The following is a 26,865-nucleotide window of genomic DNA, read 5'->3' on the forward strand; positions in this document are numbered from 1 at the left end:
GATTGGGAACCCCTGCCCTATTTGCTTATCTGACCTCATCTTCCTCCACACTCTAACTGGCCACTTTGCTCCACAAAAGAATGCCAACCATAATTACTTCTTCCCACTTCCGCTACCAAGATTTTACTTGCGCTGCTCATTACAGCTGGAACTACCTTCCTCTCCCTATCAGACTCTCTACCTCTCTTTAAAATTGAAATAAGCTCCTAACACCCATTTCTTTATTAAAACTTTTCACTTGTCATCCAAACCCATTGTGGCACCATATAAATAAAGATTATTATTTTTTATAATAATAATAATAGTAATAATAATAATAAATGCAGGTGCAGTTAAGAAAGGGGGCCCCTCTTTTCCCAGTGCATGTCCCCAGGCAATATGTCATAGTCTGTTATGCATGCGCTGATGAAAATGGAGTGGGGTCCATTGTCTCAAAGATTTCCATAGTGCTCATGTGTGCACGAGGGCCCATGTGGCAATCATTTCTAGTATATAATATAAGCACTGCTGCCTGGGACCTATATCACCAGAAGGGATGCGGTCAGAATCTGAGAATACAGTTAGATCCCCAAGGTAGGCATGATAATTTGGGGTAGGCACCTGGGAGAGGGTCAGGGTTAGGCTTGGGGAGGGGGATTTAGGATGCAGGGGGCAGTTAGAGTTAAGGTGTGTATGTGTGTGTGTGTGTGTGTGTGTGTGTGTGTGGGGGGGGGGGGGGGTAGGCTGCAGGTGTGTGTGGGGAGAGCGCCCCATACACACTGGGTGACTGGGTGACTGGGTGATTTTATTTGAAATAAAATTTGATTTGTGTGCTCCCATATAACCAGCAGATGAGCAATGGGGTGGACTGCTTTCCATATTGTCCTGCTTTGGAAGCCATCTACCCCCGCGAAAATTGATAGGATGGGTGATTTTCAGTTCAGCGATTTCCCCCATCATCGCTGTGCATATATGCTGGGCATAAACGCCCAGACCTGTGTATGGACCTTTAGACTGATGAATGAAAGTTAATGTTATACTGCAAAAAGGGATGGGTGGTGTTAGGTGGTAAGGGGCGGTTTTGGGGTAAAACGCTTTCCCAGAAGCTATGTAATAATAATAATAATAATAATAATAATAATAATAATAATAATAAAAAACATTAATAATAATATTCAGTGTAGATAAAAAAAATATAGCACTATTCAACTTTTTATCAGTCACTTTAATAACTTTATTTTTTTCACAAGAGACGTACAGTACAGTATATTGTTAATGCTGGAAGTGCAGGCATGTACGAATACAGTATACAAGAAGACAATGTAGGTGTGAGGACTACATAGAGCGAATGAGAGTGCGTGCCCCTGTGTGCACGGATATGACACTAGTAGTGCAGTCGGACTGTGACTGTGTGAGTGTGTGTGGCTGTGCACTGTGTGCCTGTGCAGTGCACTCTCTGCCACCAGTCAGTCACACAGGTGCTCTCTCTGCAATAATACCCAGCCGGACTTTGCCCCTCCCCAGCTGCAGAGCCAGGAACAGAACACAAGACGTTTTCTATTGTGACCGAGAGGGAATGTGAGCGACAGAGAGAGAGAGAGAGAGAGAGAGAGAGAGAGCGGGAGAGAGAGGATCTGTATAATGAGCAGGGCCATGCCAGTAATCAAGCCCCAACTTGCATGCTAACTCCCAGGCAGCCGCCGCAGAGAGAGAGTTAAACGTGTTGCAGAAGAGGGAGGGAGCCGGAGGCTGGCACAGCAAGGACTGAGCACAACACACACAGCCTCTGTTTCCCGGGGAATCACTGAAGACAAGGTTGGTCTCAAGTTTCCCTTATTCCTCCTTGGAGAAAGTTGCTGCTGTAGGTGTGGTGGTGGTGTGATGCAGTAGGGGTGGGTGAGTGAGGTGGCACAGTGAGTGCAGCACCCAGACTGGCAGAAAGTGCAGTGCCCAGTCTGGGGAGTGAGGTGGCACAGTGATTCCAGTGCCCAGACTGGCAGAGAGTGCAGTGGCCAGACTGGTGAGTGAGGTGGCACAGTGAGTGCTGTGCCCAGACTGTCAGAGTGCAGTGCCCAGACTGTCAGAGTGCAGTGCCCAGACTGGTGAGTGAGGTGGCACAGTGAGTGCAGTGCCCAGACTGGCAGAGAGCGCAGTGCATGCTGCTGGTGTGACATATGGTTACTGGAAGGACACCGCACACAGCACCTTGTAGCCTTTGCGGAGAGTATTATATATAACCAGATGGAAAGGTAAAGGCAAGGTAAGGCTGTATCACACTGTTTATATGCAGCTACTGTATATATTGTATATTTATATTTTGTTCTGGCAATGACATTATAAGTTTGTTATACTTAACACGTATAAAGCACCTGCATGGAATCCCTTTAAGCCATGAAATATTTGCTAATATGGGAGACTTCATTGATTGCCCACATAGGGATCCATACAACCTGTGACAGTCACTGTGGAACTATAAATCCCAGCATGCAGCTTGGAAGAACATGATCAGACGTGGAGTTTCGCAACAGCTGGGAAGCCAGTGTGCTTACCTTTGCTTTAGGTCCTGCCTACAGTGTGTGTGTGTGTGTGTGTGTGTGTGTGTGTGTGTACTGTGCGTCACAGCTGCAGGTCTGCCGGAGAAGGTTTGCTGTGGGGATTGATATTTGACAGCTATCATGGCCAAGGGCAATTCATTCCTCATATGATTTTGGAATTTCTCCAGGGACTTCCCTATAGACATTTTAGAATATCAAAGCCGACTCTGGAAAAATAGACAGTCTCAGATGAGTGTAGCGAAGCTAAATGTGCTGAGGTTAAGTGGGTATGAAGGGGAATGATACAATCTGAGAAAGGAGGGGGTGACAGGATGCTTCAACTGACTCTGTGACTTTGTATACAGCTAGCGTGGGGAAGACTCAACTCAGCAGCCGGAGGAGACGCTGCTGGGCATGGACGACTCAGGGTCTTGGTCCGAAGCTTCCAGTCCTGAAGCATCTCTGCCTCCTTCAGGGTAAGAACCACTGGAAAGTACATGTGCATGAATCTGTGCAATCTGTTGCATACAAAGCAGACTGTGGACTCCTGACCCTGTTGTGTAAGCTTTGACTCATGTCATATTAGCCAGGCTGGAATAGAAAGTAGGGAAAAGATGTGGGGGATGTCCCCCAGACAGTTTTTCTGTTTATGTGTATCACTGCTGTACAGCGGCGTTAATGTATTAGGGGTTCTGGGAAAGCAGTGACCACCAGGTCCAATACACCAAATCTTGCACTCTATATACATTGTCCCCCATAGCAGTGTGTACTGCGTCATGATAGGCTGTCCTGTGATGCATGATGTCATATTATTGTAGTCCATCTTATGACAATATAAGTTGTCCTGTGCCATTTATACTGTACATAGTAACACAGATGAATGCCCACTATTCCAGATACACGTGTACTAGATAATATGGTAACAGAGCACCGTTAGGGTTGTATAATATGACCAGATGAGCGTCACAGCTCAGCGACTGGTATTAGATAGATCTTGCGTGACGTTGTTCTGTTTGACCTCTGCGAAACCGTGTTGTTCTGTAGTGGCAGGGGGAAAGGAGGGAATTTACATGTGTGGATATATTTAGAGTTGGAGGGGGCATGTTCTAGGCTAAGCATGTCCAAACTGTGGCCCTCCAGCTGTTGTGAACTACACCTCCCAGCATGCCTTGCCATAGCTTTAGCATTACCTAAAAGCAAAACTGTGGCAAGGCATGATGAGACTTGTAGTTTTGCAACAGCTGGAGGGCCATAGTTTGGACATGCCTGTTCTAGGCTAACTCTAAATGAGAGTATTTGTGTGTCACATATTTACACTGCTTAAATGACAGCATGGTCAACACACATTAGGTTGACATGTATAAAATGTCGACATGGTGTTTATGTCAACATGTGCAATGGTCGACATGATAATGGTCTACACATGGTTGATAAGATTTTTGATTTTTTAAAAAATTGTTTTAACTTTTTCATATTTTACCATCCACATGGACAACTAGTGGGAATTGTACCCTGTGCTGAGTGGTATGAGGCACCACACCTGTAGTGTAGCGGGCACAAGGGTACACTTATTGGGGTGGGGGGTACAGGGTGAATAAAAAAAAAATAGACTAAAAATTTTACTTTGACCATTTTCATGTTGACCTTTTTGTCCAATTGACCTGTTCACCATGGAGTGTCAACCTTTTACATGTCGATTTTTGGCTCTATGGACCATGTTATAACACCCTGATATTGGTCAACTTATACCCCTTTCACATCGCACCTAATTACCGGGTTCATGCCGGTTTCTTGCCGGTTCGACGCTGTAATTGGTGCAATGTTAAATGGGGTTACCGGGTCCCGCAAACTGGTAGCAACACAGCAATACAAACCAGTAAAAAAGAAGGGTTCTTACCGGTCAAGCGACCCATTTCCCATTCACCCCAATGGAGGAGGCAGTGCTTGGAGCATTCTAAGCACTGCCTCCTTCCTTGCTCCCGATGATGCACCGTCGCTCTGCTGCGCCCCCGGATGACGTCAACAAAACAGAAATATTGTTGGTTTGCTGAAGCTATTTGAACAGATCAAAATGCAGGGTCGCACCGGTACTGAACTGTTCCCGGTGCGACCCTGCATTTTGTGGTCTGAAAGCAGTATTATATTCGGGCATGTTTTGCAGTTCTTCATGTTGTTCTCAGTACAGGGGAGATTTTATCAAAGGTGCCCATATGCGGTGCGATGCGATCTAGTTCAAAAAGTACGTGCAGCACATACTTTTTTGTGCTTTGGCAAATTGGACCAGTGGATGGGGCCTTAACTCGTGCTGAGAGATATAGGTTTGAGATTGATATGGCTAAACTCAGGGATTGATTCAAAGATATATGCAGATGCACCCACAGCTGTGCGTCACTCAAAACATTACACTAGCCTACGGTATCGCAGCAATATTCCATAACATGCCCACAGAATCTGCATTATTGCTGCCAATCCCCAATTACCTGCCCCATATGGTCCTTTTTTTGGAAATACATCACAATCACAAGACCCCTATCTTGTGTACAGTACAAGGATTTGTTGTATACACTCTAGCAGAGTACACAGCACATACCTGTCCTGCGGCTCTATCTCATGGCTTCCTTGATCAATATTTTATATAAATGTATTGTCGATATAGTCTTTTCATTTGTTTTATATGATAATTAGTTGGAAATAGGAAATAAAATAGGAATATATTACTCAAATAAAATAGTCATTACACAGGGCTGTATGCATCATGAGTTTAAAATGGGGAGTAGGTAAAAAGCAGAGTGGTCTGGACCCCTGATGTCAGACCGGATCGGCTCCCTGCGGCAAACGTTGCATTTCTGGAGATTGTAGTGCTCGTCTCTGTCCAGGGACTGTGCCTGTGACAGCTGTCACAGAGGAGGCGGGGAGGGAGGGAGAGGGAAGGAATCATTAGGCCGACAAGTTTTCGGTCAACAGGTCATTAGGGCGATAACTATTGGTTGACAGGCAGTAGGTCAACACATGAAAAAAGATCGAAGTGCATTAGGTCGACAGGGTCAAAGGTTGGCACAAGCAAAAGGTTGACATGCAAAATGTTGACATGAGTTTTTTAGATTTTTTTTGTGTCTATGTCGATGTAGACAATGACTACATACGGAGGGAGAGATTACAGCTCCCCTGTGTGTTCCGGGGATGTGGTGCTAACCCGAATAGTCTGGACCATACAGGGCGTTTATCTGTTCACTAGGCTGCGATTACATGCAGGCCCATGGTTCGTTGAGCGGCCTCTAGTGTTCACTGGTGGTACTTCACCTCAGAGGTGAGGAGTATTTAGCCTTATATATATATATACAGCGGCGTAGCTACGTTTTGGGCGCCCCCCGTTAGGGGGGGGGGGGGGGGGCGCCCCCCGCCGCCCATTCAACCCCCCCCAATCCCCCGCAGCCTTACCTTTCGCGCTGGTCCCGGCGGCTCCGTTCTTCTGCTGAGGACCACCACAAAATGGCCGCCCCCATACAGCAGACAGTTTCAGAGAACTGTGTGCTATATGGGGGCGGCCTTTTTGTGGTGGTCCTCAGCAGAAGAACGGAGCCGCCGGGACCAGCGAAATAGGTAAGCCTGCGGGGGATTGGGGGGAGGTGTAACTATAGCACCGCAGCCCCCGGCGCCCCCATATGCACAGCGCCCCCCCCGCGGTGGCGGGGGCTGCGGTGCTATAGTTACGCCAGTGTATATATATATATATATATATATATATATATATATATATATAGAACTTTGCGTATATAATCTACAATGCAAAATGAATGATCCCATTCCTTATATCTTCCTCTTATCCACTTTGTCAATGTTTATTTGCATCAGATATATGGTGCTAACATGCATACTTTGCTATATTTTCTTGCAGTCGTGTAGTATGGCCTTACTGTACAATGTTTTACCTTACTGCTTGTGTACATTGTAATAGATTCATATACATGTGAGTTCCTGAGGTCACGTCTGGCAGGAGTTGTGAAAATAGCAGACATAAGTTAAACAAATATGTCAGCTATTGAATATATGACTTAGCCATCAGTTTCAACCCAGGATTTCTTTTCTGCGCCAGTTGGCAAGAAGGGGTGAGCTTTGCACATATTTGATGAAGAGAAACTTTAGTACTTTGCATTTTTTGGCTTTACCTCAATAGCATCACAAGTGAAAATGTAAGGCATACGTGCGATGTGACCAGTATAGATAAGTTTCTCCTGCCGACGCTAATCTTCGTGGTTGCGTTTGACATTTTACATGTGTTACAATCATAAAATAGGTTAACTAGATATTGCTTGAAATATATCAAATACATTGGCAACTCAGCTGTAAAGGATGCTTGGCAGAGGTCTCGGGACGTGTAATGTCTGTGCGATACCCTGGCTGACAGTCCATGGAAACTTGATTTCTGTTTTCTTTTTTTACATTTTTGTATTATAAATGGAGTTGGGTAACAAAAACCTTCAAGTTTACAAATTATTTTTCAGCAACACTAATATGAACATACAGATGGAGCCTTCTTCAGCTAGCCTTCTCTGGAGAGCCATGGCTCACCAAGGCTTATTATCATCTATTGTTCTCAGCTGCAATACAATACATAGAGCAATACAGTAGGGGATTAGCAGAGGATTAAGTCCGACAGCTCTGGCTCACTTAATAATATTAAAGGGCTAGATAAGGATGGCTCTGGCTCTATCTGTATATATATTTGTTTTGATAATGCGTTATCCTGACAGACTTCCCCAATTCATTATTTCTATCTATGTTCGGGGTTTGTCTCAGGACCACTCCTTTCATCAAGCAGAGCAACCAGTTAATTATAGGATTTAAAATATTATTTTAAAGGATTGCATGGCAGGTCCCTATGTGAGATACGGTCACTAGCTCTACCCTATTTAGGTTGACTTGCATTGGGTTGACCACTGGAGGTCAACAGACCTTCGGTCGACACTTGAAATAAATCGACATGGCTGAGATCGACACAAGCATTAGGTCGACATGAATTTTCACCTTTTTTTTTTGAGCCGACGTGCCGACAGGTGGTATTTCATGGCCTACCTTCCACTACGGCATGGTCGGAGAATAAAATAGCGCACAACAAGGCACCGTGCCAAAGCATGGCAAGCATATCGAGCAATGCTAGGGGACGCGGTACACCTAGATGATGTCCATGTTAATTATGTGGACATTCGGGTTAAAAAACATGGAAAACTCACGTCGTCCTTTTGACTGTTGACCTTTCCATTGTCGACACTCCGACCCGGTCAACCTTAGCCACGTCGACCTATTCTAGGTGTGGACCTAAGGCCTGTGTCAGTGGTCAACCTAAAAGACTTATACCCCCCTATGTAATCCCACGACCACGTGCACTGCAGGTGGGGCAGATGTAACATGTGCAGAGAGAGTTAGATTTGGGTGAGTTATTTTGTTTCTGTGCAGGGAAAATACTGACTGAATTTTTTTACACTGCCATATAAATCTCACTTTGAAGTAAAACCCCACCCAAATCTAATTATCTTTGCACATGTTACATCTGCCCCACCTGCAGTGCACATGGGTTTGTCCATTTGAGAAGGAACCAGAATAAGTACCTATATGTTATACTGTGCAGGACTATGATGTATTTTGTACAGTGCATTGCTGTCATTAATCTGCTGCTAATAATCTGGTACATGATTATGCATGCAATATAAGTATATATATATATAGAGAGAGAGAGAGAGAGAGAGAGAGAACAAAAAAGAGGGCACTCACCAATCGCTGAATAAATGTGAAGAAAAACGATTTATTGTTGCTTACATATCATGTAAGCAACAATAAATCGTTTTTCTTCACATTTATTCAGCGATTGGTGAGTGCCCTCTTTTTTGTTCTCTGTTATTTGGATATCTCATCCTTGGAGTGAGCACCACCGTGGTGACTCGTTTGAGATAGGTGCGGAATTTCCAGAAGTTTTTTTTATATTTATATATATATATATATATATATATATATATATATATATATATCCAGTGGTCGAAGTGGGGCGGTATACGGGGGTATGCCATACCGCCACTTTAATCTGAAGATAAAAAAAAAACTTTTTTCCCCCCTCAGGATGCTCTCTGATCACTCAGCAGCGCATATTGTGCTTTTGTAATACCCCTGTACAACGGGGCAGTCTGGCAGGGGACGTTGATGGACAGGGGGGTGTCCGAAGGTGCGCACTATATTCACTCTTTACTTTTCCATACCCCCACTTCAAAATTTCCACTTCGACCACTGTATATATATATATATGTAACCAGTGTGGTGGCTGGTTCCGCATCTTTCACTGCATCTGCTATGCGATTAAGACAGGGCTGGGCAATTGCGGCCCTCCAGATGTTGATGAACTACACATCCCAGGATGCTTTGCATTAGTTTTGCGATGTGGCCATGCTGAAACTGATGCAAGGCATGCTGGTATGTGTAGTTCATTAACATCTGGAGGGCCGCAATTGCCCAGCCCTGGATTAAGATGTGAAAAGACTATATGCTACACCTCCTGAGCGGAGCAGCGGCATTGCATTGAGTATTGGGGCCAGGTGTATGAGGACACATCTGTGTAGTTCATATGTTTCAGCTAAGTGCTGCTCTCTTTTATGCTTGGTAATAAGATGACCCTGGAAGCTGGCTGGCGATCATCTCAATTGCATTTACCATTGTGCTAGACAATAATCTCAAATTTCTCAGGCTTGTTATGTGTCAAGGTTGTTTTGATTTTGCAAAGTGTGTCCCTTATTACTTTATTTACACATCTGAATAATTGTATGTTCTGGGAGGAGTGACTTCCCAGACAGGGATAAGGACAATTTATATTGTACAATTGAGTACATGCTTATTGAAAGAAAGAAATTCCCAAAATATTTTTGGCTGCATGGTAACACAATACCAATCACTGGTCTAAGGGCATGTTACAGAGATGGGTTCAGTAGCACAGCCGAAGCATCTCTGAATGCAGCTGCTGTGCGATAATATGCTTATGCTGCAGGAGGCACCTTGGGTAAACGGACGCCTCTTATCGGCTTCTGTGATCTGCCGCTGTGTCCTAAAATGCAGCATTGCATCTGCTGCGTGAACATTTGCAATCTGATTAACCATCAGATCAGCAAAGATCAGGAAATCTGTATTGGAAAGAGCAGACCCTGGTCTCAATACGCCTACGAAGCGGTGCTAATACGGCCCTGTTTTGTAAAATTGCTCAGTTTCACTATCTATGCTCCACCCTCTATTATACTGCAGTGTTCGCGAAAACCACCCAAAAAAGTGGGTCCCGGGACCCTTCACTTCTAAAAATTGGGGTCCTACCGGACCTTTTCTGGGTCCTAACGGAATAAAGCCTCCTCTCCCCTTCTCCGCAGCATGGCACATGTGGTTTGGGGGGGTAAGTATCAATTGGCCCACTTGCATAAAGGTACATGTATACTAGAAACTATATAAACCTGAAAACAGGGACAGTGTTTAGGGCATGTTTTTTTGGGGGAAGTGGTGTGATCACATAGTAGTACACATTATAGCACACACCGTAATGCCCAGTACACATTATAGCACACACCGTAATGCCCAGTACACATTATAGCACACACCGTTGGCCCACTCGCATAAAGGTACATGTATACTAGAAACTATATAAACCTGAAAACATGGACAGTGCGCGCCGAAGGCGCGCGCTAAAAATTTAGGGCATGTTTTTTTTGGGGGGAAAGTGGTGTGGTCACATAGTAGTACACATTATAGCACACACCGTAATGCCCAGTACACATTATAGCACACACCGTAATGCCCAGTACACATTATAGCACACACCATAATGCCCAGTACACATTATAGCACACACCATAATGCCCAGTACACATTATAGCACACACCGTTGGCCCACTCGCATAAAGATACATGTATACTAGAAACTATATAAACCTGAAAACATGGACAGTGCGCGCCGAAGGCGCGCGCTAAAAATTTAGGCAATGTTTTTTTGGGGAAAGTGGTGTGGTCACATAGTAGTACACATTATAGCACACACCGTAATGCCCAGTACACATTATAGCACACACCGTAATGCCCAGTACACAATATAGCACACACCATAATGCCCAGTACACATTATAGCACACACCGTTGGCCCACTCGCATAAAGATACACGTATACTAGAAACTATATAAACCTGAAAACATGGACAGTGCGCGCCGAAGGCGCGCGCTAAAAATTTAGGGCATGTTTTTTTGGGGAAAGTGGTGTGGTCACATAGTAGTACACATTATAGCACACACCGTAATGCCCAGTACACATTATAGAACACACAGTTATGCCCAGTACACATTATAGCACACACCGTAATGCCCAGTACACATTATAGCACACACAGTTATGCCCAGTACACATTACAGCACACACAGTTATGCCCCAGTACACATTATAGAACACACCGATATGACCAGTATGTATTATAGCAAATAAGTGCTGCTTACCTACATGCTTGTTGCCAGGGGTTACATGCTCCTTGCAGGGGTTACATGCTGCTTGTAAAGGTTACATTCTGGTTGGCGCAGGGGGGGGGGGTGTTATTCTGGTTGCCAGGGGGGGGGGTTGTTCTGGTTGCCAAGGGTTGTGGGGGTTATTCTGGTTGCCACAAGGGTGGGGGCGCATTTGTTGCTCGCTGCCCCGGGGGGGCTGGTAAAGCTGATACAAGGCTGTCTGCGAGGCGGGGGGACTGGATGTGGCTGGAAGAGCTGAAACGCTGCTTTGAGTTGAGCAGCGTGTCAGCTCTTCCAGCCACATCCAGTCCCACTGACAGCCCGCTCACCTCTTATGCCGAGAGTGGCTGTCAGTTGTTACAGCCATATCGCATCCCGTCCCCCGCTCTCAGCAGCAGAATGGACGGGGGGGCGGCAGAAGGATGCAGAGCCGCAAAGACACTGACCATGAACCTGTCCTGCTCTCACAAATGGCAGGGCGCGCGGCTTTAGTAAATGAATGGCGCGCACTTGCAATGATTGGCTGCCGGCCCGGGCGGCCACTGTGTAATGATTGGGTCCCGGCGCTGCCGCTGCTGTGATTGGCTAACGGCGGCTCACAGGCGCAGCTCAGCGCGTCCTCGGGGACTCCTTTAGTTTGAAGAACTGAGTCCCCGGTTGCCGTTTTAGGGTAAAATACGCGCTATAGCGCGTATTTGCGAACCCTGTACTGCAGCTTAGGGGGCATTGCAACCGCTATTGCATCCATTAATCAGCAAATGTTCAGTGCTGATTGGGTTTGCTTCCTGTACATCTGTTCATTATTTTCTATTATAGATGGGGGATGTTCTTAGCTTTGGAACGTGATGGAGTGAAAAGAAATAAAGTACCAGCCAATCGGCTCCTAACTGCTGTGTTTCAAAGGCTGATTGGTTGGTAGTTTCGAAGAGCAGATCACTTCTTGCAGTGCCGAACTAAAATTCTTGTGAAAAGGGGCAAATACACACGGTCGATTTACACCCTATTTCTCAGCGATCTATCTAGATCGCTTAGAAATGAAGCACAGATCATTCTGTGTGTACACCCTTTAGTGATGCCTGTGCGCGGTCCCATGCGTTTCCACATTGCATGCGTTGTCTATCTTGCTTAGATCGCAGTGTTTTGCCTATAAGCATAGGCGAAACTGCTCACATCGCTGCACACATATGATGCACCTGCAATGTACGCTGAGCAATCTGTGCCGAGCGATCCGTGCTTAAGCGCCTTGCTCAGCATGGCGCTCAAGTTGCCCCATGTGTACGGCGCTATAGCTTTGATTGCAGTTATTATTTAGTACTCATGGCTTCCTTGCTTATTATACTGCTTTTCTGAGCTTTTAGTTACAGGCTAATACTTGTCATACACATCACGGGTCCTGGGAGTAAATATTTACTAGCACAGTGGTGTTTGCTTTTATATCACATGTTAAATTCTAAGTAATAGCTAACAAACTATTGTTTTTAAGTATGTGACTTTTTCTTTGAATCTCTTCTGGTGCATATACAAATGCATTCAATCTGTGTCCTTCAATCATGTATCCTTAACAAAACCGAACTTTATCACCAGTGGAAATGCATGCATAAACACTTCTTAACTGCAGTTCTAAAGTCTAAAGGCCATACACACTGAGCGACTGAGCTGAGTCCTTTTGTTGTTTGAGCTGCTTTCATCTCAAAAGCCACCCAGTATGTACGCGGCCCCTTGCTTATCTGCTGGTATTACCAGCAGACGAATAACGGAGTGGGCGGCTTTCCATAGCGTCCTGCTATGGAAAGTCATCCACCTCTGGGAAAATCGCTAAAATGGGTGAAAAACGCTCAATTTGTATGCACTGAACATTTTTCAGCCCAGCGATTTTCCCAATTCTCGCTGTCCAAACACGCTGGGCTAAATCGCCCAGTGTGTATGTACAATGCTAATGCAGCACAGTGCTTTTACTCAGCTGTGAAAGTGGAAATATGTTAGTACAATGATGGTCATGTCTGCTTATATGTATGTAATACCCCTTTCACATCGCCACTTCGTCCTGGGTTATTTCTGGGTTAACCTGGGTAGCGGCTCAGTTTCAAGGGTCCCCAAGGGTCGAGTTCCCCAGTAATCTAACCCTGGTAGCCACCTGGGATGGACAACCCGGGTTTCAGGACAGTCTGAGCAGGTAAATATAACCCGGGTTACATTACCACTGTATGGAGAGCCAACTCACCGGCTGAGGGGAAGTCCTTGCAAAAACCCTGGTCCAGCCTGTGGTGTGAATGGGTTTCAAGGCGCTATAACATGACTTGAAACCTGGGTTCAGTGACCAAAGCCGAACCAGGGGTTTTGGGGAGGAAGCGGTATAACTAGCATTAGAAATGCAGACTTTTTACTCCATTGGATTAGTAATTACTGTATATGGCTCAGTATCATCTTCTTATCAACATTGATGCAACAACGTTTATAAAACAAACAAAAGAAATACAAATTACCGTGTGACATGTCATCTTACAGTACACATCCAGTATCGAAGTATTTTCCAAATTTACAAATCATATATATGTATTTAATTTTAGGTATATCAATATATATCTATCTATCGATCTATCTATCTATCTATCTATCTATCTATCTATCTATCTATCTATCTATCTATCTATCTATCTATCTATCTATCTATCTATCTATCTATCTATCCATCTATCTCTTTCTTAGATAATGTGTTGTGTTAGCCAATGGGCAGTATTCAATGCTCTTTTGCGAGCTGTGACAGCAAGCAGTGCTGATTGCTCGCCGTCACAGCTCGCGGGTCATTATTCAACATGTCGTTTCCACTTCACTGTTTTTTGCATTAGCCAAGAACCTCGTTGTTTGGGGGAATCCTCACTGTCCTCTGACAGCGAGGATTCCCCCCCGGAATGTTAAATAGGGTGACCGGCCGGCGCGGGGGTTAAACATCGAGGGGGTGTTTAACCCCCTCGACGGCCGTATTGAATACGGCCCAATGTGTTGTGTGTGAGATACACAATCAGATATGATAATAAACATTCTACAAATGTACGTAAAAGAGGAAGAGTAGTGGAATTTGTGCGTAGAGGGTGTACAGACACTAATCTTTTGTGTAGTGCTAGAAAGGCATTTCCTTGCAGCATGTCAGAACCTGCTGTTCTTTGCATTGTGTCTCAGAACAAGAAGAACTATTTGCTTAGAAGAGCAACTGGAATACAATGAGGATCATGTCATGTTAGTCACTGTGACCAAAGTGTGTGTTTTTTGCCTTCAGCTGCAGTATGGGAATGTTACGTTTTGAATAAGGTCACCTTTACATCTGCTGTGTTTTCATAAGGAAATGTGTTAGGTTTATGAACAACAATTTAAACATGGTTAACATTTTCATTCCTGTGTTTTCTAGCATTCAGTGAGCCATGAGTGCTCTGATGTACCTTCTGGATTTTTTGGGAGGATGTGACGCAGAGGCTGGTTTCTGCTCCCAGTCTATGAAGGTGGGAGCAGACATCACTATTTGCACTAATAAGTGTTGTGTGAGCAGCATGATCTAGCTTACAATTAATTGAATCAACTCATTGAAATACATGTGTGCCAGCAAACAATGCCTACGTACTGCTGATGATCGAGTGAAATGAGCTTTCCTGTTCCATTAGACTCTCCACAACCTTGCAAAGCTTCAAATGGGCACTGAAAACCCACTTATTCATCACAGCATACCCTACCGCTGCATAACCTAGTCCTGAAGCTGCTCCTTCAACCCCCTGACTCATGCATTGACCATCTCTGCTTGGCTTACATCATGTCTTCAGGCCACCTCCCGCTTGCTTGCACCTTATGTCATCTGTCTGTCGTCTCTTCCCACTAGCAGGACGCTATGGAAAGCCGTTCAGTCTACGAACGCCAGACGCTGGTTACGATACAGCAGCGTGCACCAGCGCTCACCGCTCATTGCCTGCCCATACACTGGCGGCTTTTGAGCTGAAAGCAGCTAAAACGGTGAAACTTTTTTGTGTGTATGGGTGTTAACTCTCTCTGCATGTTTCAATTTCCCCCTTGCAGTGCAGCATGGTTTTGTCCATTTGAGAAAAAATGTGCTTTGCAATCAAGTCTGAATTAGGCATTATATGTGTGCATTATAAATAACTGGTAATAAATAAAATATAAATACAGCTATGGGCATTAATCCCTTGAGTGGTGGGTTTTGCTGAGGCAGGACAAACCTACCAGGGCAGGTTTGTCCTGCCCCAGCAAAACCCACCACAGACCATTAGGAGCCCCTTCCCCCTCACCTTCGCTCCAGCGTTAGTACGCCGGAGCTCCCCAGCCGCCTCTGCCCCAGCCGCCTGTCAATCATCACACAGGCAGCAGGCTCGTAGATGTTTCGCAACGGCTTGGGAGGTCTCGGGCACCTGAGTGCTGGGGCATCAAATACATCAAGAGTATGTAATTCATCTCCAATATGCTCTCTTCATTTCTGTGTTATGCAAACTCTTGTATGATTTGAAAAGTTCTGATGTAATGAATTGATTGTAATTGTTATTACTTGTTTGGGGAAGTTGTTCAGTGAAGCATAGTTTAGTGTTGCATTCTGCCTGATGTCTACTCAAACACAGTGCAAATTATCTCCTTTGACCATTTGCCCATTAGTGTTCAGGTGTAGCCTGACCTGAACAGACTCACTATATCCTTAGAATTAGTGACCTGCAGCTGTGTTGTTACCGATGAAGTGATTTCTGAACAGTAAAAAAGAAAAAACAGACATTGAACAACATCATCAAACAGGTAATTTCAACTTTAGACTTCGATTTTGTACTGTCTGAACATGGCTAGGAATAACAGATGCACAGGCAACATTTTTAAAACTACGGTATGTGTGCAAACGCTAGAAGCCTAGGAGACAAAATTCCTGATCTAATTGCAATAATGACAAGGGATGACCTAGACATTGTGACTATCACAGAGACATGGTGTAATGAGAACATGACCTGGACATAGCTATACCAGGATACAATTTATTTAGGAAGGACAGAATGGGAAGAAACGGAGGAGGGGTAGCAATGTATGTAAAGAAAAGCTTAAATGCTACTTTAATACAAAACATTGAAGAAAAAACTGAGGCCCTTTGGGTGACCATAGAAATGGGGGAGAAGGACATTATTCGTACTGGGGTCACCTATAGACCACCAGGCCAGGGGCAGGATTTGGACAGGAGCCTATTGCTTGATGTCACTAAAATGGCTTTAAAGGGAGAAGTCATAACCATGGGAGACTTTAATCTACCTGATGTGAATTGGGAGGAGTCTTTTGCAAGATCATCTACAAGTGGCAAATTTCTAAATTCCCTACAGGGAGCATCTCTCAAACAATTGGTGAGGGAGCCTACTCGCAAAGACTCAATATTAGATTTAATACTCACAAATGGTGACAGGATATCGGACATATATGTGGGTGAGAACCTGGGATCCAGTGATCATCAAGCAGTATGGTTTAGTATCAAGACAGAGTCCAACTCCAGTCACACAAAAACTAAGGTGTTGGATTTTAGGAAGGCTGACTTTGCAAAAAATGGGGAGATGTTTAAGCGATTCATTAGCGGATTGGAGGAACCTTAAAGGAGTGCAGGAGAGGTGGAAAAAATTAAAAAGTGCAATACTAAAGGCAACGGACCTTTGTATCAAAAGGGTTAAAAAAAGTACCAGGAAAAGGAGGCCAGTGTGGTTTACTAAAGAGGTATCAACTAGTGTAAAAGCAAAAAAGATGGCCTTTAGGACATACAAGCAGACTCAAAATAATAACGACGAAGAAGTGTATCTTGCCAGACACAAGGAGGCTAAGAAAGTGATCAGGCGTGCCAAGGCACAAGCTGAGGAGAAAATGGCTCAGTCAGTAGATAAAGGTAACAAACCTTATTTTAAGTATATAAGTGAAAGGAGAAAAATCAAATGGAGGAATAATAAGACTGCGGACAGACACTGAGAATTTAGAGGAGGGATACAAGGCAATTGTGGTGTAACTTTATTGCAAAGTACTTAGGGATTTTTTTTTTTTTATTATTATGGAAGCCATTTTCATTAAATATAGGAATTGCACATTATACCGGATTATCCTTCAGTCTAACTACACCTACCCATGGTTATCCAGTCAAGGTTTTAGAGCATAGGCCTATATATATATAATGGGTAGAGGGTGCGCATTCACATGTGCCCATTACTCAAAGAGCAGATCTCCTACTGCTGTCAGCAGGTGCGTGCCTCTGTGGTTGGTGACATCTTCGGCCACAGCCTTTTCTGTCTTCTATGTGGCATCTTAAAAAATGTCAATGGGAGGGGGTGGGTGGTATTAACTACACAAGATCCGATTGATCGTTATTATACCCCTGTCTTGCAGACATCCACACAAAGAGATATATTGTATGAAATGGGTAAGTGGCTGCAATCTGCTAGTAAGATCTGACACCTCCCCATAGGAACATAAATGTATTTTTGCTCTACGATAAGGGTTTGAAAGCCAAGTCACGGCAGGAAGTCAGTGCCTTTGACATTGCTGATAGCAACATGTTGTATGATAAAAACAAGTTGTCATTGTGATGAAATGAGCCTTACAACCTCCTGATTACAGAAGTATTTTGTTTATTTCCTACTATAGTTTATTAGCACAATTAAAGCCACAACTGGGTATACAGTAAGCTGGTGTATCAGTTAGCTAAATAATTATACTTAACTAAAGGGTCCTACACACGGGGAGATGTGCTGAGCAGTGCTAGATTGCTCGGAACGCTCAGTAACTCAGCACACAGCCATGTGTCAGCGCTGTGTGCTGAGCGATCTGTCAGGGCCGGTGTTCTCCGTTCTACAGTACTAGGTATCTAGGATACTCACTTAGGTATTTGGGCAACTATTCAGCTGCACATAGCATTGTTTGTGAAGAAGGAGGAGTCAAAAAATGTTTAATTCAAAAGTGTATACACAGTAATAGTGATTAGAACGTTGTATTTGCTTTGAAAGATAATAAATCCATAAAATGCTTGTATCACAATCATTCGAAGCTACTCTGGAATGCCCCCTAGGTTAACCCTTTGAGTGCCAAGTGAATTTGTCCAAATAGGTGTGAAAATTGCCAAGCAAACTTTTTTTATTCATAATAACGACCTGCAATGTTTACCCTGAATACGAAATATATTTTTTGTTTGAATTTATATAACAAATCTGAGCGACGCTGGCATTTTTTAGCGGATATTTTTCACATCTCTCACAGAGATATTGGCGCTCAGAGGGTTAATAAAGGTTTGGAACCATGGGGGCTACCGTGCGAGTGACTGATCTGCTCTGTCCCGGAATGCTGCGTTAATAATCACATACACGGCCATTGACTTATTTTGTGCAAATGCAGCTGAATGTCAGGGGGAGACTTAATGGGGAATTTTATTCTCATGCTTTATATGAAAGTGTAAATGTTTGGATTTAGTTGCCCTTTAATGGTCTTTGAGGTTGCTGCTGGACATAATGTTCATAATGTGTAGTAAATTAGGCGTAAAGTGCAGATATGCTGTTAGCCATTACAGCCAGTTAGCTTCTCCACCAAATCTCTGGTAAGGCTGGCTTTTTACACGTTTGTACCGTTGCATTTGTGAGAAATGACTGTACTTCTAGGCTGGTGTTGAAAAAATGCCTAATGCTTTCAAATATAGACGTACTAATAGTTCCAATCAATTGACAAAATGCAGTAGAAAAATCTAAATGACATCAATATTTGGTGTGACCACCATATGCCTCTAAAACAGCATCAGTTCTTCTAGGCAATCTCAGAAAGGAGGTTGTTCCAAATTACTAATGAGCACGATATAAAAAGTCCTGTTTGAGCACTCAAACACTTCTAACAATTAAATTCACCCCTTTGAACTCATTGTTTTTATAATAAACGGAATGGATGTTGTATATTTTGTTGTATATTTTCTATTCCTGAAGGCTGATTTTACGGATTTGTGGATATTAGTGTTTGCTCTTTACCCATAATTTTTTCCCCCCAATATTTTATTAGCCATTTACCAATGTAAATGGATTAAGCTGACGCCTAATTATATTTAGTGGAGTGTGTTTGAAGACTGTGGAGCTACGGTCATAGTATGCTATAAAGACTATGCTCTTGCTGTCCCTGTCTACATTCATTTTTCAAAAACAAAATAAATATATTCTAAATCTAGGCATATTTTTGTGCATATTTGCACGAAATTGCATCCTATTCGCGTTAGTAGGCGAATACGATGAACAAGCAGACTCTGCTGATTAAAATTATATGTAAGCCTACTTATATTATGTGTGCAAAATGCTATTTTTTTTTAAAGATATCCAAATTGAGCTGCATGCACAGTTGACGAACAACAACTGGCGGGTATGCGCATCATCAGTCGTCGTTCGTCGCGAACGCACTGAAAGATATTTTGACCAATTTCGTTCAGAATGGCCGAAATGAACGAAATTGGTGAAAAAAGTTGGTCCAAAAAATTGTACAGTGTGTATGCACCTTTACAGTATTTTAATGGAAAGCACTGTAACATAACATTGCATATGCATGTACAGCCACAGTCGCACACATTTTGCATATTATTTTAATCAGTCTTATTCGCATAGCTGGGTCACCCATTACCATGCATTTCGCTGTGCATGGCATATTTAGGCTAGATGTACACATTTTTCTGACATCTGGATATATACAGTACACAGTATATAATAAATGATATATATATATATATATATATATATATATGTATATGTAATATGTGTTCCTGTGAAAGAAAATGTCAGTAACCACACTGAGTCACAGAAGAGAGTCCCGTCCGGAAAGTTGACTAATACTTCCTTGGCATGCACAGAGTTTATTCGACCAAGCACATGAAAATTTAAGGTGAAAATGTGCCAGGATCTTCAACTGTGTACATAATGTCGGCAGTCCTTTTTCATACAATTTATCGCATGTTATCCCGTCAAAGGCTGCCGGATCCGACAAATATTGAGTGCTGCATTCGATTTAGACTATATAGTATAGGTCTGTACCATATAGTCTTGTCTACACAGTCTATTTTTAATTCGATTTTGATTCCACACATCGGGATCAAATGCGTTCCATTTCAGTTCGATTCGATTTTGCTTATATAAATCATTTAAAATGTCACCCAGTGTGTACCAAACTGTAGACTCCCTTCACTTTTACCTCCATCAAAAGTCTATTGTGTTTTAGAGACCTTTAAGCCAAACATATAAGCTATAATTTTATGAGATGATCAGATCACTCCTTATAGTGCTTTTGTACACAGTTTAATGCTTCACCAGCTGGGCATCTATAGGTAAGGTAGCTCAGTTACGCAGTAAGTATGGATTTGCATGAGTAAGTCCGAGAGTTGAGATGACACATCTCAAAAGATGTTTCCTCTTTCACATAACCAGCCCATCCTTTGAAGATCTCAGTATTGCTTAATATTCTTTTTATGACAGGAAATGCTAATAAGCACTTAAAAAAAAAAAATGAACCCACACCGGAGGCAGACATTCTATGAACTGAACCACAAGCTTGCAGCTTATCAGGTCACTGGGAAGATGTTGGATCAGGTGCCTCTTGCTTCAATATGCACCTGCCGTTCCTTGTGGTCATCAAATTGGACAGCATTCAGTAATTCGGAGCCCTTTGCTTGCTCAACTCTCTGCATCACTGGGGCCAATTAGTGCAATAGGAAGATGGCTATATGCACAAGTCAATAGCAGTGATCTTCCAATCACATATACGCAAGTTTGGTGTGTAACATTGGTGTATGATGCTTGCCCAGGGGAAACAAGCTGGAGAGTAAGCATTGCTTCCATCCAGGGCCGGATTAAGTGGGGCATAGGGGGTCAGAACCCCTGGACCCCCTCAATCCATGGCCCCCCTGTGGTTGGCATGTATTTAAAAAAAAAAAAAATTGTGCATGGAAGCGGGGTAGTGCTGCAGCTTCGCCTATCTGCCAATGTGACAATGATTAATGATGCTGAGCATCGGGAGCCAAGGCACACTGACTGCACAAGTGTGCAGTACATTACTGGGAGTTGAATAAGTCCGATGAGACTTTGCACAAGAGGTCAGAGGCTGAGAGGCTTGTGCTGAGCTCTGCTTTTCAGGCGCACGGAGGACAGCAGCAGCAGCAGCCTTGTCATGGGAGGGTTTTTTAATTAGAAGCAGCGCTGAGCCTGTCAGGGCTCCTACAGAGTAAGGTACAGAGGAACAAACACAGGCTTTTCATGTGGTACATTATATATATGTTTAAGTTAATATCAATTCTCCCCCTGCAGTTACCCATTGACCAAGTTTATACTGCCTTTACTCGGTGTTTTGACAGTGTAATATTCTTCCGAGCAGTTTGCGGCCAGTTATGACAAGTGGGAGTGACAAGTAGGAACCCCCCCCCACTTGTCTAAAGTGACAGAGCATTAGATTTGGGTGAAATATTTTGTTTCTGTGCAGGGAAAATACTGACTGCTTTATTTTTACACTGCAATATAGATCTCACTTTGAAGTAAAACCCCACCCAAATCTAACTCTCTCTGCACAAGTTACATCTACCCCACCTGCAGTGCACATGGTTTTGTCCATCTAAGAAGGAATTTGCCAGAAGGAGTGAACCAGAATAAGGCCCTTAATCCGGCCTTGCTTCCATCCATCACAATTTTTGATTGGCTTGCAAAATATTGATAACAAAACTGCCTTTTGGCCATGATTACTAACTTTTGGAAACACTTCTCTGGTCTCCATTATCTTTGTTTGTAGCACTTTAATAGAGTACCGAGTCATTGAGCCATTGAAAAAAATGTAACTATTGTACAATAGCAGTTGAGGTTTCTAACAATTAAACTTTAGACTTTTGTCCATCTTTATATTCACACCTAAAAAAGCTATAGTATACATTTCATAAGCATGATTTAACATTCAGATATTGATTTGGTAATAATGTGCTTTATTAGCTGTATGTGTACTTACAACAATTTAATGAGCCTGTAAAAACATGGACTTAGATGCCCAACAAATTTGTATTTAATTCAGCTTAATTTTCCTGAGTATTAGACGCATTTGCTGTACATTTAAACCCCATAAAGAACTGTACAACTCTTGATGAGTCTGGAAAGTCATTTCCCTAAACCAATCCAAATATGGCTGCCAATAATTCAGAGATGCCTTCAATGTAAAACAGATGCTAACAGGGTTCAGGCAATAATTGAGTGGCTGCTAGACAGAACTACAACAGAGTAGGTGGAGGTTTATCACACGTTATAAGCAAATAGTTGGCTTCTTTTGCTTTGGATTTTGTATGATTTACACGTAATACTTTTTCTTTGTTATTAGGGCAAATAGTTTAGATTTAGAGCCCTTTAGAAATCTGTATTTTAGGTTACTGGGAGTTTATGGGGTATTGCCATTTTCAGTGAAAGCCTTTGAACGGAAGATTTCTATGGTGGTTTACGATCGCTAGGTCGACACAATTATGGTCGACATGTATTTGGTCGACCACTGAAGGTTGACACATACAAAAGGTCTACATGGCTAAGGTTGACAGGGTCAAAAGGTCAACAAAAGCATTAGGTCGACAATGGGAAGGTCGATAGTCAAATGGTCAACATGATTTTTTTCCTTTTTTTTTTTTTGAGCCGACGTGCTGACAGGTGGTATTTCATGCCCTACATCTACCAGAGCATGGAGGGAGGATACAATAGAGTGCTGAGCGTAGTGAGGATTGTGCCAGAGAAGACGCAGTGCACCCATACCATGTCCGATACTATGTCGACATTCAGGACGAAAAAAGGTGAAAATGACGACCTTTTGACTGTCTACCTTCCATTTGTTGACCTAATGATTGATAAAGCCTTTTGACCCTGTTAACCTTAGCCGTGTCAACCTTTTGATCTAAGGCCTATCGACTTTCAGTGGTCGACCCAAGCATGTCGACCTTAATTTGCTCGACCCAATGACCCATACCCTCTGTGGTATTCAGCTAATCAAAGTGCACTTTTTCCTTAGGAGCCATCTTATTTGTGACATTCCCCTTTAAACTGATACTGCTTTCACATTGCAGAAATGGGTAATGACACGGTATTCTTAAATGGGACTTTAAAACGGGTCTGAGCCTTGAGACCTTTCACATTGCAGGTGAAAACCGTTTTAAAAATCATTTAATACCATTCAAACATTCAACTCGTTTAACCCCCAAGGGACACGTTTCAAGCCATTGAAATAGAGCTGTTCAAACTGCCAAAAAAACGGCTTTAAAACGTGTAGGACTCTGCTTTTTAACCGTGTTGAAATACCGGTTAACTCTAACCGGTAAATCAACTCTGGCACTTTCACATTGCAGCCTTAAACGTTTTAAAATGGAAAAAAAACGGCAATATACCGTTTTAAAAGTGCGATGTAAAAGGGGTATTACACGGAACCAGTGACATTATAAGGCACCGGAGAGAGATGAAGTGGGAAGCTATACCAAATATCAGCTCTAAGATCATGTTACAGGCTGTGTTTATAAAATGACAGGAGCTGATTGATTGGTTCTTTATCTCCAAGCTTTAATACATCTCTCCCTTTGGGTGGGATGCATAAAAAAAAAGAAGCATTTTTAAATGCACTAAAGCACCTGTTGGCGAGGCTTTGCAGTGGGCTTCTCTCCATAGCTCTGCTGTGTGAGGGTTTGACACGGATCCCTCCCAGCATGCACCGCGGACACCAGCGTCTCTGCGCATGCGCAGAGGGACTTCCCCGTTAGAAAGAGGAAGTTAGGGCAGCGACGGGGATCGCAAAGGGCAGCTCTTATTGGGAGAGCTTCCCTTTGCGTTGCTCACCACATATGTTAGTGTATATGCGGTGAGCATCGGTCGGCACGATGGGCGACGGGATGTACCGCCGCTGCTTTGCACATCCCGGACTTTATGAGGAAACAATTCCAAGGAAATAGTTGCTGTGTTCTCATGAACATTAATTCAGGGGTAGGCTGCAAGCAGGGAGGGTCATGGAGGTAGGGGAGAGGGGTATGCTACTTATGGAGCCCCTGTTGGGGTTCTCCATATCAGTATACGGAGATATCCACCGCAGAGATATTTTTTCACCTTCAAAATCACCTTTTTCCTTGTCTGCTGCAATAATGACTGCAATGTTTACTTGATGTTAATGGACACCACTGTGTTGCTCCCAAACAATGGGGGTCATTCAGACCTAGGGCCTTATTTTGGTTCATTCTTTCTGACAAAATCCTTCTTAGATGGACAAAACCATTTTGCACTGCAGGGGGGGGGGGGGCAGATGTAACATGTGCAGAGAGAATTAGATTTGGGTGAGTAATTTTGTTTCTGTTTAGGGAAAATACTGACTGCTTTATTTTTACACTGCAATATAGATCTCACTTTGAAGTAAAACCCCACCCAAATCTAATTCTCTCTGCACAAGTAACACCTGCCCCACCTGCAATGCACATGGTTTTGCCCATCTAAGAAGGATTTTGTCAGAAAGAATGAACCAAAATAAGGCCCCTAGTCTCATCTCTGTCCTTGCCTTGATGTGCTGCTGCGCTGCTATACAGCATCCAGCGGCAGGGGCAGTGGAAAGGTAAGAAAGTGCTAAGAGGGGACTTGTGGATTGCATTGATCATCCCCTTCAGAATCCACCCCTGAGGACAGGGGGCATGCAATATGATTGTAAGGATAGATGCCAGGTTATGGTGACAGGTGCGTTTTTAGGTCATGTTTTAGACCCTGTAGGCTTGTTTGTAGAGTCCTATAAGGAGTAAAGTAGAAAGTCCTATAAGGAGTAAAGTTCCAGAATTTGGAAGCAGCACTGGCTTTGGGATTGGGAGGAGGTAATAGGTGTAGAGGAGAGGAAGGTGTGGACTGAGATGAAATTGGAGTGAGAGAAGTGATTCAATGCTTGGAAAGTGAGAGTGGATTTGGGAGGGGAACTCCTTGCTATTTAAAGAAAAACTATACTGTATGTTCAGTGTGGGAATGTTGATTCAGTACGTGCCCTCATAAACCATAGCATTTTCCCTGTGTGTCTCATTTTCCATGCTCCTGGACACTGCTACACAAATAGAAATATAGCTAGTAGGCAGTTATAAATAAAATAGGAAAGTCTGTGAGTTTTTAGCCTTGGAAAACACAGATACATCATTCATGTCTGTGATTCTGTCACCTACATCTGCTTTCCTGTACTGCAAACTCCATGATACATTAATTAATAATTAATTGATTGATTGATTGTTTGATATAACTGTTGGGTTTATTGGGGGTTTGTACATTGTGTTACAATGATTTTTTGCTGAAATTGGTATAATTCTATAATTTTCACTAATTGTGAAAGTGCATTTATTTTATCCTCAATCAGTGCCTTATACTATGTAGACCAGTGGTCGAAGTGGGGCGGTATACGGGGGTATGGCATACCCCCACTTTAATCTGAAGATAAAAAAAAAAGTTTTTTTTCCCCCTCAGGATGCTCTCTGATCACTCAGCAGCACATATTGTGCTTTTGTAATACCCCTGTACAACGGGGCAGTCTGGCAGGGGACGTTGATGGACAGGGGGGTGTCCGAAGGTGCGCACTATATTCACTCTTTACTTTTCCATACCCCCACTTCAAAATTTCCATACCCCCACTTCAAAATTTCCACTTCGACCACTGATGTAGACAATATGTATTTCAATATTTTTAAATAGCCCCATAATTAAATATTAAGGGTCAGATGAACTAAGCTTCAAAAGTGATAAAATGGAGAGTGATAAACAGCCAGCCAATCAGCTTCCACCTGTCATTTTACAGCCTGTGTTTGAAAAATGTCAGGCTGGAGCTGATTGTTTGGTTGTTTATCACTCTCCATTTTATCACTTTTGAAGCTTAGTGCATCTGGCCCTAAGTATTTGCATACCTTTGTTATAACAATGATGATACTAGTTGGATTATGTAGCCGGCATGGTGGTAGAGTATAACACAGACACAACTGGGCGGGATTCTCTAAAATCCGCAGCCCTCTTCGCCGGCATTCGCATTTCTAATGACCGCATATTCTCTAAAATATGCGGTCATTAACGCAAGGGACAGCTCTTGCGATAAGAGCTGTCCCTTGCGATGCGGCGCCGTTGCTGGACTTCCGGGTCTATGACCCGGGAGTCCGTCTGCGCATGCGCAGACCGACGCTCCAGCCGCGGGGCATGCTGGGAGGGATCCGTGACGGATCCCTCACACACCGCTGCGGTAAGAAGCCCATAGGCTTCTGCAGGGAACCGCCAGCTTTTGCTGGCGATTGCCTCCGCAGCGGTGACACTGCGGAGGGAGGTAAGAGAATACAGAAATGCGGTAAAAACCCCGATAACGGGGTTTTTGCCGCATTTCTGTAATAGGGAATCTCGCCCAATAACTGACAGCTGTGGAGAGAGCAGGTTTAAGAAGTGTGTCAGTTGCAACAGACTTTTGTCAAATAAATAACTGTCCTTTCTATTGTCTTCGTGTCCAGCTTGTCAGCACTTTATACAGCAGTCACCCTGACATACAATTTTAAGGCATACAATGGAACAATACCGTTTATTTGCTTAGCTTTAGCTACAAGCTACTCTGATTACCCCCGTTTGATGCTTGCGCGATAGTATCTGGTTTGGAAAGTTGAATACTATTATCTGAGATTTCAGAAAATAAGTGTAGGTTAGCAAATCCCAATTATTTGTGACTGCTGCCCAAAAAAAGACACAACAAAAGGAGAAATAAAAACACTGTTTGTACAATAGAATATGTTTTATAGGGGGAAAAAATGACCTCAAATGCTTTTCCCAGGCCTCTCCATTTCAGG

General features: G+C 43.2%; 1 protein-coding gene across 5 annotated transcripts in view; it reads left to right on the forward strand.

The window, feature by feature from the left end:
• Positions 1–1,418: 1,418 nt before the first annotated feature.
• COBLL1 (cordon-bleu WH2 repeat protein like 1) overlaps positions 1,419–26,865 on the forward strand; it is a 132,383-nt gene continuing 106,936 nt past the window's right edge. Inside the window, exons 1-2 of one of the 5 annotated variants that reach the window (XM_083153921.1) lie at positions 1,419–1,794; positions 2,879–2,989. In XM_083153921.1, the coding sequence (XP_083010047.1) occupies positions 2,928–2,989 (62 nt within the window). In that variant the 5' untranslated portion in view covers positions 1,419–1,794; positions 2,879–2,927. Of the gene's footprint in view, positions 1,795–1,850; positions 2,240–2,878; positions 2,990–14,498; positions 14,519–26,865 lie in introns of those variants that run through there. The other 4 variants (XM_083153923.1, XM_083153922.1, XM_083153926.1 and 1 more) reach the window with 4 other exon arrangements.

Source organism: Crinia signifera, chromosome 7, assembly GCF_055691185.1.
Source record: "Crinia signifera chromosome 7, ASM5569118v1, whole genome shotgun sequence".
Taxonomy (NCBI): domain Eukaryota; kingdom Metazoa; phylum Chordata; class Amphibia; order Anura; family Myobatrachidae; genus Crinia; species Crinia signifera.